The following is a 13,918-nucleotide window of genomic DNA, read 5'->3' as shown; positions in this document are numbered from 1 at the left end:
CTCACATGCCGGTACACTGTAGGTGGTGTTGATCCATCTCTCACATGCCCATACACTGTAGGTGGTGTTGATCCATGTCTCACATGCCCATACACTGTTGTTGGTATTGACCCATATCTCACATGTTGGTACACTGTAGGTGGTGTTGATCCATGTCTCACATGTCCATACACTGTAGGTGGTGTTGACCCATATCTCACATGCTGGTACACTGTAGGTGGTGTTGATCCATGTCTCACATGCTGGTACACTGTAGGTGGTGTTGGACCATATTCCACATGCTGGTACACTGTAGGTGGTGTTGGACCATATTTCACATGCTGGTACACTGTAGGTGATGTTGGACCATATTTCACATGCTGGTACACTGTAGGTGGTGTTGACCCATATCTCACATGCCAATACACTGTAGGTTGTGTTGACCTATTTCTCACATGCCCATACACTGTAGGTGGTGTTGATCCATGTCTCACATGCCCATACACTGTAGGTGGTGTTGACCCATATCTCACATGTTGGTACACTGTAGGTGGTATTGACCCATGTCTCACATGCTGGTACACTGTAGATGGTGTTGATCCATGTCTCACATGCCCATACACTGTAGGTTGGTGTTGACCCATATCTCACATGCTGTTACACTGTATGTGATGTTGACCCATATCTCACATGCTGGTACACTGTAGGTGATGTTGACCCATATCTCACATGCCCATACATTGTAGGTGGTGTTGATCCATATTTCACATGCTGGTACACTGTAGGTGGTGTGGGACCATATCTCACATGCCCATACACTGTAGGTGGTGTTGACCCATATTTCACATGCTGGTACATTGTAGGTGGTGTTGGACCATATTTCACATGCCCATACACTGTAGGTGGTGCTGGACCATATCTCACATGCTGGTACACTGTAGGTGGTGTTGGACCATATCTCACATGACCATACACTGTAGGTGGTGTTGGACCATATCTCACATGCTGGTGCACTGTAGGTGATGTTGACCCATATCTCACATGCTGGTACACTGTAGGTGATGTTTACCTATATCTCACATGCCCATACACTGTAGGTGGTGTTGACCCATGTCTCAGATGCCCATGCACTGTAGGTGGTATTGACCCATGTCTCAGATGCCCATGCACTGTAGGTGGTATTGACCCATGTCTCAGATGCCCATGCACTGTAGGTGGTATTGACCCATGTCTCACATGCTGGTACACTGTTGGTGGTGTTGACCCATATCTCACATGCCCATACACTGTAGGTGGTGTTGACCCATATCTCACATGACCATACACTGTAGGTGGTGTTGACACATATCGCACATGGCCATACACTGTATGTTGTGTTGACCCATATTTCACATGCCCTTACACTGTAGGTGATGTTGACCCATATTTCACATGACCATACACTGTAGGTGGTGTTGATCCATATCTCACATGCCCATACACTGTAGGTGGTGTTGACCCATATCTCACATGCCCATACACTGTAGGTGGTGTTGGACCATATTTCACATGCTGGTACACTGTAGGTGGTGTTTTCCCATATCTCACATGCTGGTACACTGTAGGTGATGTTGACTCATATTTCACATGCTGGTACACTGTAGGTGATGTTGACCCATATTCCACATGCTGGTACACTGTTGGTGGTGTTGGACCATATTTCACATGCTGGTACACTGTAGGTGGTGTTGGACCATATTTCACATGCTGGTACACTGTAGGTGATGTTGACCCTGTTGACCCATATTTCACATGCTGGTACACTGTTGGTGGTGTTTAACCATATTTCACATGCTGGTACACTGTAGGTGGTGTTGGACCATATTTCACATGCTGGTACACTGTAGCTGGTGTTGGACCATATTTCACATGCAGATACACTGTAGGTGGTGTTGGACCATATTTCACATGCTGGTACACTGTAGCTGGTGTTGGACCATATTTTACATGCTGTTAAACTGTAGGTGGTGTTGGACCATATCACACATGCTGGTACACTGTAGGTGATGTTGACCCATATTTCACATGCGGGTACACTGTAGGTGATGTTGACATATATTTCACATGCTGGTACACTGTAGGTGGTGTTGGACCATATTTCACATGCAGATGCACAGTAGGTGGTGGTGGACCATATTTCACATGCTGGTACACTGTAGGTGGTGTTGGACCATATTTCACATGCTGTCATATTGTAGGTGGTGTTGAGCCATATCTCACATGTCCATACACTGTAGGTGGTGTTGGACCATATTTCACATGCAGGTACAATGTAGGTGGTGTTGGACCATATTTCACATGCTGGTACACTGTAGGTGGTGTTGGACCATATCACACATGCTGGTACACTTTAGGTGATGTTGACCCATATTTCACATGCGGGTACACTGTAGGTGATGTTGACCCATATTTCACATGCTGGTACACTGTAGGTGGTGTTGGACCATATTTCACATGCTGGTACACTGTTGGTTGTGTTGGACCATATTTCACATGCTGGTACACTGTAGGTGGTGTTGGACCATATTTCAGATGCTGGTACACTGTAGGTGGTGTTGAACCATATCTCACATGCCCATACACTGTAGGTAATGTTGACCCATATCTCACATGCCCATACACTGTATGTTGTGTTGACCCATATCTTACATGCCCATACACTGTATGTTGTGTTGACCTATATCTCACATGCCCATACACCGTAGGTGATGTTGACCCAGATCTCATATGCCCATACACTGTAGGTGGTGTTGACCTATATCTCATATGCCTATACACTGTTGGTGGTGTTGACCCATATCTCACATGCTCATACACTGTATGTTGTGTTGACCCATATCTCACATGCCCATACACTGTATGTTGTGTTGACCTATTTCTCACATGCCCATACACTGTAGGGGGTGTTGATCCATATCTCACATGCCTATTCACTGTTGTTGGTGTTGACCCATATCTCACATGCCCATGCACTGTAGGTGGTGTTGACCTATATCTCACATGCCCATACACTGTAGGTGGTGTTGATCCATATCTCACATACCCATACACTGTAGGTGGTATTGACCGATATATCACATGCCCATACACTGTAGGTGGTGTTGGACCATATTTCACATGCCCATACACTGTAGGTGGTGTTGATCCATATCTCACATGCCCATACACTGTAGGTGGTGTTGACCCATATCTCACATGCCCATACACTGTAGGTGGTGTTGACCCATATCTCACATGCCCATACACTGTAGGTGGTGTTGACCCATATCTCACATACCCATACACTGTAGGTGGTGTTGACCCATATATCACATGCCCATACACTGTAGGTGGTGTTGACCCATATATCACATGCCCATACACTGTAGGTGGTGTTGAACCATATCTCACATGCCCATACACTGTAGGTGGTGTTGACCAATATCTCACATGCCCATACACTGTAGGTGGTGTTGACCCATATCTCACATGCCCATACACTGTAGGTGGTGTTGACCAAGCAGCTGTCAGAGGCCTCATCCCAGATCAGCAGCCTGCAGGTGGAGGTGACAGGGCTCAAGAAGCGCGAGTTTGAGCTGAGTCAGCAGGTAGAGAACACGAGCAAGAGCAGTCGGACCCAGGGGCAGGAAGTGGAGACCCTGAGAACTCAGCACACAGGTCTGACATGGATTATCATATGATATTCACTTATCTTCATGACAAAAAGGAGCTAAAATGAGTGTTGTAAAAGTTCAGACTACATTCGGAACACAGAACACAGGTCGGTGGACAACATTCATAACTTTATGTCAGAATTTTCTGTTCTCTGTTGACATGAATGTAAATGAAGTAAATAGTGTTTTTTTTTAAACTACTACAATGCATAAAGAAAAAGTCTAGAACCTGAGCAAAGCATATTGAAATTTTATTCTCATTTAAATTTCAGGAATGTAATAAAATCATGGTAGAATCCAAATAATTTATGTTTAACTTACTGTTAGTTGCTTTTTAACAAAAATCCAGTGTGTTTCCTTATTAGCTTGTGGGGCCTATATAGGCTAACCAGGAATAACATGTAACGCACATGCAATAAGAGGAGTTTTCCAAGGCTCATATTTGTCATAGAGCATAAAGACTTGAATTGTTTGTGATTGTAGAAGATGAGAGCCGTATAGCAGAGCTCCAGAGACAGTTGAGAGATGAGAGGACGGCAAAGAAGGCAGTGGAGGGGAGTATGGCCACACTCCAGGAGGAGCTGTCTGACCAGCAGGCAGCTAGGCAGGCCCTGGAGAAGGTACACATCTAGCTCACACTGAGTACACTTGAAAAGCTGTCTGACCAGCAGGCAGCAAGGCAGGCCCTTGAGAAGGTACACATCTAGCTCACACTGAGTACACTTGTAGAGTTGTCTGACCAGCAGGCAGCCAGGCAGGCCCTAGAGAAGGTACACATCTAGCTCACACTTAGAACACTTGTAGAGCTGTCTGACCAGCAGGCAGCCAGGCAGGCCCTAGAGAAGGTACTACATCTAGCTCACACTGAGTACACTTGCAGAGCTGTCTAACCAGCAGGCAGCCAGGCAGACCCTATAGAAGGTACACATCTAGCTCACACTGAGTACACTTGTAGAGCTGTCTGACCAGCAGGCAGCCAGGCAGGCCCTAGAGAAGGTACACAGCTAGCTCACACTGAGTACACTTGTAGAGCTGTCTGACCAGTAGGCAGCCAGGCAGGCCCTAGAGAAGGTACACATCTAGCTCACACTGAGTACACTTGTAGAGCTGTCTGACCAGCAGGCAGCCAGGCAGGCCCTCGAGAAGGTACAAATCTAGCTCACACTGAGTACACTTGTAGAGCTGTCTGACCAGCAGGCAGCGAGGCAGGCCCTAGAGAAGGTACACAGCTAGCTCACACTTAGTACACTTGTAGAGCTGTCTGACCAGCAGGCAGCCAGGCAGGCCCTAGAGAAGGTTACACATCTAGCTCACACTGAGTACACTTGTAGAGCTGTCTGACCTGCAGGCAGCCAGGCAGGCCCTAGAGAAGGTACACAGCTAGCTCACACTTAGTACACTTGTAGAGTTGTCTGACCAGCAGGCAACCAGGCAGGCCCTAGAGAAGGTACACATCTAGCTCACACTTATTACACTTGTAGAGCTGTCTGACCAGCAGGCAGCTAGGCAGGCCCTAGAGAAGGTACACATCTAGCTCACACTGAGTACACTTGTAGAGCTGTCTGACCAGCAGGCAACCAGGCAGGCCCTAGAGAAGGTACACATCTAGCTCACACTGAGTACACTTGAAGAGCTGTCTGACCAGCAGGCAGCGAGGCAGGCCCTCGAGAAGGTACACATCTAGCTCACACTTAGTACACTTGTAGAGCTGTCTGACCTGCAGGCAGCCAGGCAGGCCCCAGAGAAGGTACACATCTAGCTCACACTGAGTACACTTGTAGAGCTGTCTGACTAGCAGGCAGCCAGGCAGGCCCTAGAGAAGGTACACATCTAGCTCACACTGAGTACACTTGTAGAGCTGTCTGACCAGCAGGCAGCCAGGCAGGCCCTAGAGAAGGTACACATCTAGCTCACACTGAGTACACTTGTGGAGCTGTTTGACCAGCAGGCAGCGAGGCAGGCCCTCGAGAAGGTACACAGCTAGCTCACACTTAGTACACTTGAAGAGCTGTCTGACCAGCAGGCAGCCAGGTAGACCCTGGAGAAGGTACACATCTAGCTCACACTTAGTACACTTGAAGAGCTGTCTGACCAGCAGGCAGCCAGGCAGGCCCTCGAGAAGGTACACATCTAGCTCACACTGAGTACACTTGTAGAGCTGTTTGACCAGCAGGCAGCGAGGCAGACCCTAGAGAAGGTACACATCTAGCTCACACTGAGTACACTTGTAGAGCTGTCTGACCAGCAGGCAGCCAGGCAGGCCCTCGAGAAGGTACAAATCTAGCTGACACTGAGTTAACGTTTCCCTCACATTGAGTAAACTTGGCCATGGGTTTAATGCTTCGGAATTTAAAAGATTGGGTGAGCTTTTGTAATCTCTCTAGAGTTAGCAGTGCTACCGGCTTTTGACTTTGGTTTTAATTTTAATTCATAAGCCTTGTTACTGCAATGAATGCACATGTAATTTTCAGTTATTTTTAAGGTGTGATTAACATATTCACATTTTCAGTTGCTGTTTTTCTGTTGTGACAGACTTTTTATGGTAATAATTTTGAATGCTGCTATTTATCTATTATCTACTATAACCCACAGAGACGAGGCAAAAGTTGGAAAGTTTTTTTCTGTGGTGAATGCTGATGATTATTTCTCTCTCATGATTGCTGTTTTCTGTCATAACCAGTGTTCTCTCTAATGATTTCTGACTGTTTTCTGTCATAACCAGTGTTCTCTCTAATGATTTCTGACTGTTTTCTGTCATAACCAGTGTTCTCTCTAATAATTTCTGACTGTTTTCTGTCATAACCAGTGTTCTCTCTAATGATTGCTGACTGTTTTCTGTCATAACCAGTGTTCTCTCTAATGATTTCTGACTGTTTTCTGTCATACCCAGTGTTCTCTCTCGTGATTGCTGACTGTTTTCTGTCATGCCCAGAGTTCTCTTCCATGATAATTTATTGCTGTTTTCTGTCATGCTCAGAGTTCTTTCCAATGATTGGTTGCTTTATTCTGTGTTATCCAGAGTGCCTTAGAGAGAAAGCGGAAGTCTGCAGAGGAGAAGAGACAGCTGGAGGAGGACATGGAGGACTTGAAGGCAAACTTGGAGGTAGGCTATACATGCTAGTTAAAATTGGATTTTCTGGATTTTTAATATGCTATGCCTCATATAAGAATGTCATTGCTGAAACTTTGGGTATAATATGAAGCTGTTTCACTATAAAGTTCTCTAATGCAATCAATGTGTTGATCTGTACCAGGCAGAGATTCAGTCACTGAAGGAGAAATTGAGGAAACAGAAGACATCAGCCAATGTGGCCAGTCAACAGCAGGTATGTGGCACTCTAACATTTGTTCAGTAATATGAATCTTGCTGTGGACAAATCAGAGTTTAATGCATGTGCATAAAGTGTCGTCTAAGATTTGCCGCCTTAACTGGAGTATTATTAAGAAGAGACTTCATTTAACAAACAAAAAATACCTAAAAAACATAAAGTGTCTTCCTGATTAACCTGTGCAGACTGCACTTTGTGCTTATACATTTCCCAAACAATAGCTCATTCCTATGACTATGCTATGTTTCCTGTGTGAAGGTATCTCCCTGTTTTCCGTATGAAGGGACCTCTCTGTTTTTAGCTCACCTGAGCGATAGCTCGGGGTGAGCTATTGTGATCAATCACCGTCCGGCGTACGTCCGTCCGTCCGTCTGTCTGTCTGTCTGTAAACAATTTGTAAACATCTTCTTCTACTAAACCATTGAGCCAATTTCAACTAAATTTCATTTGGAGCATCCCTAGGTCATGGGACAAAAGAATTGTTAAAAAAAAATTGATCACATAACCAAGATGGCCGCCATGACCATATATGGTAAAAACCTTAAAAAATCTTCTTGTCAGAAACCGCTCATCAGATTTTCAAAAAATTTCACAGGGATGACCTTTGAAGGCTCCCCTGAAAAAGTTGTTCAAAGAAATTTGATTCGTCAAAAAACATGGCCGCAGGAGCTCGTTGAACTTTGCATGTTTATTCGTTTTTGCCTATTTTGTGAAAACTTTCAAAAATCTTCCACATTTTTTGTCCCATCCTTTCCAAATTTGCACAGTGTCTTTATATCAATGAGGACACAAACGCTACAAAAAATGAGCATTATTGGTCCATGAAGTACAGAATTACCTCCCCTTGAATTGAGAAAATGGTGTTTATGCAAAAAAGTCCAAATTTTTCATCCAATTCTTTCCAAACTTGTAAGGATTTAGCATGGTTCAAACAAGGGAAACAACTATGGTTTATGCATGTTCTTTTTGTTACAGATTTGCCTCCCTTTAATTCATTCAAAATCTCATTTTACAGCAGAGATTCCAAATCTGACCTGTAAATGAGCCCCATATTTACTGCCAGTGCTAGGTTACCTTTTCCCATTTGATCATTCTTAAGTATTGGTCTTGTAATGCTACTACTACTACTACTACTACTACTACTACTACTACTACTACTACTACTACTACTACTACTACTACTACTACTACTTCTACTACTACTACTACTACTACTACTACTACTACTTCTACTACTACTACCACTACTACTACTACTACTACTACTACTACTACTACTACTACTACTACTTCTACTACTACTACTACTGCTGCTACTTCTACTACTACTACCACTACCACTACTACTACTACTACTACTACTACTACTACTACTACTACTACTACTACTACTACTACTACTACTTCTACTACTACTACTACTACTACTACTACTACTTCTACTACTACTACTACTACTACTACTTCTACTACTACTACCACTACTACTACTACTACTACTACTACTACTACTACTACTACTACTACTACTACTACTACTACTACTACTACTACTACTACTACTAGTACTACTACTACTACTACCACCACCACCACCACCACCACCACCACCACCACCACCACCACCAACTACTTCTACTACTACTGCCACTACTACTACTACTTTTACCACTACTACTACTACTACTACTACTACTACCACTACTACTACTACTACTACTACTACTACTACTACTACTTCTACTACTACTACTACTACTACTACTACTACTTCTACTACTACTACTACTACTACTACTACTACTACTACTACTACTACTTCTACTACTACTACTACTACTACTACTACTACTACTACAACTACTACTACTACTACTACTTCTACTACTACTACTACTACTTCTACTTCTACTACTACTACTACTACTACTACTACTACTACTACTACTACTACTACTACTACACCACCACCACCACCACCACCACCACCACCACCATTCACAGTGACAAAAAACGTATTCACACAATAGCTGCTACTACAACTTATAGCCCATATAGGGGGGCATGCATGTTTTACAAACAGCCCTTGTTTCTATGGGATTTTAACCACAACTGTTCATGTTTATCTCCGACACATATTTTTAGGTCACCTGTCATGAAGTGACACGGTGAGCTTATGTGATCGTCCGTTGTGCGTGCCTGCGTGTGTCTGTGCGTCCGTCCGTCAACAATTTGTTTGTGTAGACAGTAGAGGTCACAGTTTGCATCCAATCTTGATGAAATTTGGACAAAAATGTTTATCTTGATGAAATCCGGTTTGGGATTGTATTTGGGTCATCTGGGGTCAAAAACAAGGTCACTAGATCAAATAATAGAACAACCTTCTGTAGACAATAGAGGTCACAGTTTTCATCTAATCTTTATGAAATTTGGTCAGAATGTTTATCTTGATGAAATCTGGGTTGGGATTTTATTTGGGTCATCTGGGGTCAAAAACTAGGTCACTAGGTAAAATAATAGAAAAACCTTGTGTAGACATTAGAGATCACAGTTTTCATCCAACCTTTATGAAATTTGGTCAGAATTCTTGATGAAATCTGGGTGGGATTGTATTTAAGTCATCTGGGGTAAAAATTTAGGTCAAATAAATAGAAAAACCTTGTGTTGACAATAGAGGTCACAGTTTTCATCCAATATTTATGAACTGTGGTCAGAATGTTTATCTTGATGAAATCTGGATTGGGATTGTATTTGGGTCATCTAGAGTCAGGAACTAGGTCACTAGGTCAAATCATAGAAAAACATTGTGTAGACAATAGAGGTCATAGTTTTCATCTGATCTTAATGAGTCAGGTGAGCGATTCAGGGCCATCATGGCCCTCTTGTTTTATGAAGGGATATCTCTGTTTTTTGTATGAAGGGATTTCTCTGTTTTTTGTGTGAGTGGATATCTCTGTTTTTTTGTGTGAGTGGTTATCTCTGTTTTCTGTGTCAGGGGATATCTCTGTTCTCTGTGTAAAGGGATTTCTCTGTTTTCAGTTTGAAGCGATATCTCTGTTTTCTGTGTGAAGGTATATCTCTGTTTCTTTGTGAAGGGATATCTCTGTTTTCTGTGTGAAGGGATATCTGTTTTCTGTGTAAAGGGTATTTATGTTTTCTGTGTAAAAGGATATCTCTGTTTTCTGTTTGAGGGGATATCTCTGTATTTTGTGAGTGGTTATCTCTGTTTTCTGTGTAAGGGGATATCTTAGTTTTCTGTGTGAGGGGATATCTCTGTTTTCTGTGTGAAAAGATATCTTTGTTTTCTGTGTGAGGGGATATCTCAGTTTTCTGTGTGATAGGATATGTCTGTGTTCTGTGTGATGGGATATCTCTGTTTTCTGTGTGAAAGGATATCTCTGTTTTCTTTCTTCTTGAGAACAATGTTCCGATGATATTTATTGTTCAAAGGTTGTTGAAAATCCAAAACCTATGAAAAATTTGAGGGTTCCTTAAAGAGGTTAAGGGTTAAAACTTAGTACTGTTAAAATTGATATCATAACTTTTTTAGTTTTTAAGTGCTGTATCTTTTATTAATGTATTGTTTATTTTTAACATATTTTTACGAGACAAATCTTTAAATAACCTTCCACTGATAAATTCAATTTTAATAAATAATGAAACTTAATAAAAACAGTCTTTGATAATGATGCAACATGCTTAACCATGTTTATTATCATACAAACGTATGTGATTAAGTAGATTATTCCAGTATTGCAATTTCTGTTAATATATCTAAACATGATGTTTTTAAATGCACTTAACAAAAGTGACTGTTAAAAGGGAAGATATTGTGCAAAAAGATACACTAAACGCTCCTCGAAAAATATAAAAACAAATTTCAAATAAAGAAAATAAAAGTAATTACAATGTACGTTATTTTGGTAGATACCTCAATGAAATTGTCCATGTTTATACAATAAGCGTACCGTACCTATCCATTCAGTCTTAAAATAACAAATTTGTATAACCATATGCAATGTGGTCATGGTCTGGAATATATATATGTCAGATATGACCATTTGCACTGCCGTCACGGTCTTGTATATATCTGTCAGATATGACCATATGCACTGCGGGCATGGTCTTGTATATATCTGTCAGATATGACCATATGCACTGTGGTCATGGTCTGGTATATATCTGTCAGATATGACCATATGCACTGTGGTCATGGTCTAGTATATATCTGTCAGATATGACCATATGCACTGTGGTCATGGTCTGGTATATTGTATCTGTCAGATATGACCATATGCACTGCGGTCATGGTCTTGTATATATCTGTCAGATATGACCATATGCACTGTGGTCATGGTCTGGTATATTGTATCTGTCAGATATGACCATATGCACTGCGGTCATGGTCTTGTATATATCTGTCAGATATGACCATATGCACTGTGGTCATGGTCTGGTATTTATCTGTCAGATATAACCATATGCACTGCGGTCATGGTCTGGTATATATCTGTCAGATATAACCATATGCACTGCGCTCATGGTCTGGTATATATCTGTCAGATATGACCATATGCACTGTGGTCATGGTCTGGTATATATCTGTCAGATATGACCATATGCACTGTGGTCATGGTCTGGTATATATCTGTCAGATATAACCATATGCACTGTGGTCATGGTCTGGTATATATCTGTAAGATATAACCATATGCACTGTGGTCATGGTCTGGTACATATATGTCAGATATAACCATATGCACTGTGGTCATGGTCTGGTACATATCTGTCAGATATAACCATATGGACTGCGGTCATGGTCTGGTATATATCTGTCAGATATAACATATGCACTGCGGTCATGGTCTGGTATATATCTGTCAGATATGACCATATGCACTGTGGTCATGGTCTGGTATATATCTGTCAGATATGACCATATGCACTGTGGTCATGGTCTGGTACATATCTGTCAGATATAACCATATGCACTGTGGTCATGGTCTGGTACATATCTGTCAGCTATAACCATATGCACTGTGGTCATGGTCTGGTATATATCGGTCAGATATAACCATATGCACTGCGGTCATGGTCTGGTATATATCGGTCAGATATAACCATATGCACTGCGGTCATGGTCTGGTACATATCTGTCAGATATGACCATATGCACTGTGGTCATGGTGTGGTACATATCTGTCAGATATAACCGTATGCACTGTGGCGATGGTCTGGTACATATGTCAGATATGACCATATGCACAGTGGTCATGGTCTGGTATATATCTGTGAGATATGACCATATGCACTGTGGTCATGGTCTGGTATATATCTGTCAGATATGACCATATACACTGTGGTCATGGTCTTGTATATATCTGTCAGATATAACCATATGCACTGTGGTCATGGTCTGGTACATATCTGTCAGTTATAACCATATGCTCTGTGGTCATGGTCTGGTATATGTCTGTCAGATATAACCATATGCACTGTGGTCATGGTCTGGTACAAATCTGTCAGATATAACCATATGCACTGTGGTCATGGTCTGGTACATGTCTGTCAGATAGCACTGTGGTCATGGTCTGGTATATGTCTGTCAGATATAACCATATGCCCTGTGGTCATGGTCTGGTACATATCTGTCAGATACAACCATATGCACATGGTAATGGTCTGGTACAAGCTGTCAGATATAACCATACGCTCTGTTGTCATGGTCTGGTACATATCTGTCAGATATAACCATATGCACTGTGGTCATGGTCTGGTACATATCTGTCAGATATAACCATATGCACTGTGGTCATGGTCTGGTACATATCTGTCAGATATAACCATATGCACTGTGGTCATGGTCTGGTACATATCTGTCAGATATAACCATATGCACTGTGGTCATGGTCTGGTATATATCTGTCAGATATCCCAGCTGGAGGAAGAGATCCATGCAGACTGGCAGAGGAAGTGTGAGCAGATGGTGGAGGCAGCCTCGGAGAAACACACCCGGGCTCTCAGGGCTGTCATAGAGGAGAAGGACGAACTGCAAAACACTGTAAACCAGCTAGAGCAGAAGGTAGACATGGGCATTACGCTGCAGACATAGATTGACACATGATATAGTATTGCATCACATTGACATTAAAGATTGATTTATCTAATGGCTATATGCTGGTTGGTTATACCTTTTGCAATAGTTATATGATAAATTTTTATAAATAGGCTAAATTTTGATCATAATTGAAAGGCTAAATGTTGACAATGTAACATAAATAAGATAAATAACTTTATTATTAAGATTTATTAAATGCCCGAAATGTACCGGTATGTTAGATTACCGGCAAGAATAGTAAATATTTCAAAATAAAGATAATACATGTACTTAGATGTCCAATACAGATTAGCTTTTTTAACTGGGCTTAGAAAATTTGAGTCACAACCTTTGGCGAGTGGTTCATGTTTTTGTGCAAAGAAAAATAATGACTATTAGGCACTTAAAATGTATTCAATTTATCCCATAATTTTGTTGAAAAAATATTAGGTCCTTATCTTGAAAACAAACAATGGAAAATGGCAGAAGTTGCACGGAAAACATAAAAAACATCAAGTGACATCATGTTAATTACCAAAATGATTTTAGCGATATATCCCGGCAAAGCTGAAATAAATCTTAATTTACTTATCTGTGGTTTTATTTTGACCACACCTGATGATTGGATGAAAATATTTTTACACAGGAAGGGAAATGTTTATAAACTTAAAACTGAAAGAAACTTATAGTGACTTAAATTGTGCAAACTGGATAACTACACCCTATCCAAAATCTTCAACAGATAATCGAACCCAGTCATATACCATAGGCTAGGGGTGTTGAATCATCACTATTGTATTGTCATATATAGCAGCCCTGCA

At 41.6% G+C, this 13,918-nt stretch overlaps 1 protein-coding gene across 2 annotated transcripts in view; it reads left to right on the top strand.

Annotated features, from left to right (window-relative positions):
- LOC127838315 (FK506-binding protein 15-like) overlaps positions 1–13,918 on the top strand; it is a 54,354-nt gene that overhangs the window by 22,062 nt on the left and 18,374 nt on the right. For both annotated transcript variants that reach the window (XM_052365978.1, XM_052365979.1), the window contains exons 18-22: positions 3,504–3,675; positions 4,155–4,291; positions 6,691–6,774; positions 6,926–6,997; positions 12,930–13,082. In XM_052365978.1, coding sequence (XP_052221938.1) covers positions 3,504–3,675; positions 4,155–4,291; positions 6,691–6,774; positions 6,926–6,997; positions 12,930–13,082 — 618 coding nt within the window. The remainder of the gene's footprint in view (positions 1–3,503; positions 3,676–4,154; positions 4,292–6,690; positions 6,775–6,925; positions 6,998–12,929; positions 13,083–13,918) is intronic.

The sequence above is a fragment of the Dreissena polymorpha genome, chromosome 7, assembly GCF_020536995.1.
Source record: "Dreissena polymorpha isolate Duluth1 chromosome 7, UMN_Dpol_1.0, whole genome shotgun sequence".
In the NCBI taxonomy this organism is placed as follows: Eukaryota; Metazoa; Mollusca; class Bivalvia; order Myida; family Dreissenidae; genus Dreissena; species Dreissena polymorpha.
This window is presented reverse-complemented; position numbering and strand designations above follow the sequence as displayed.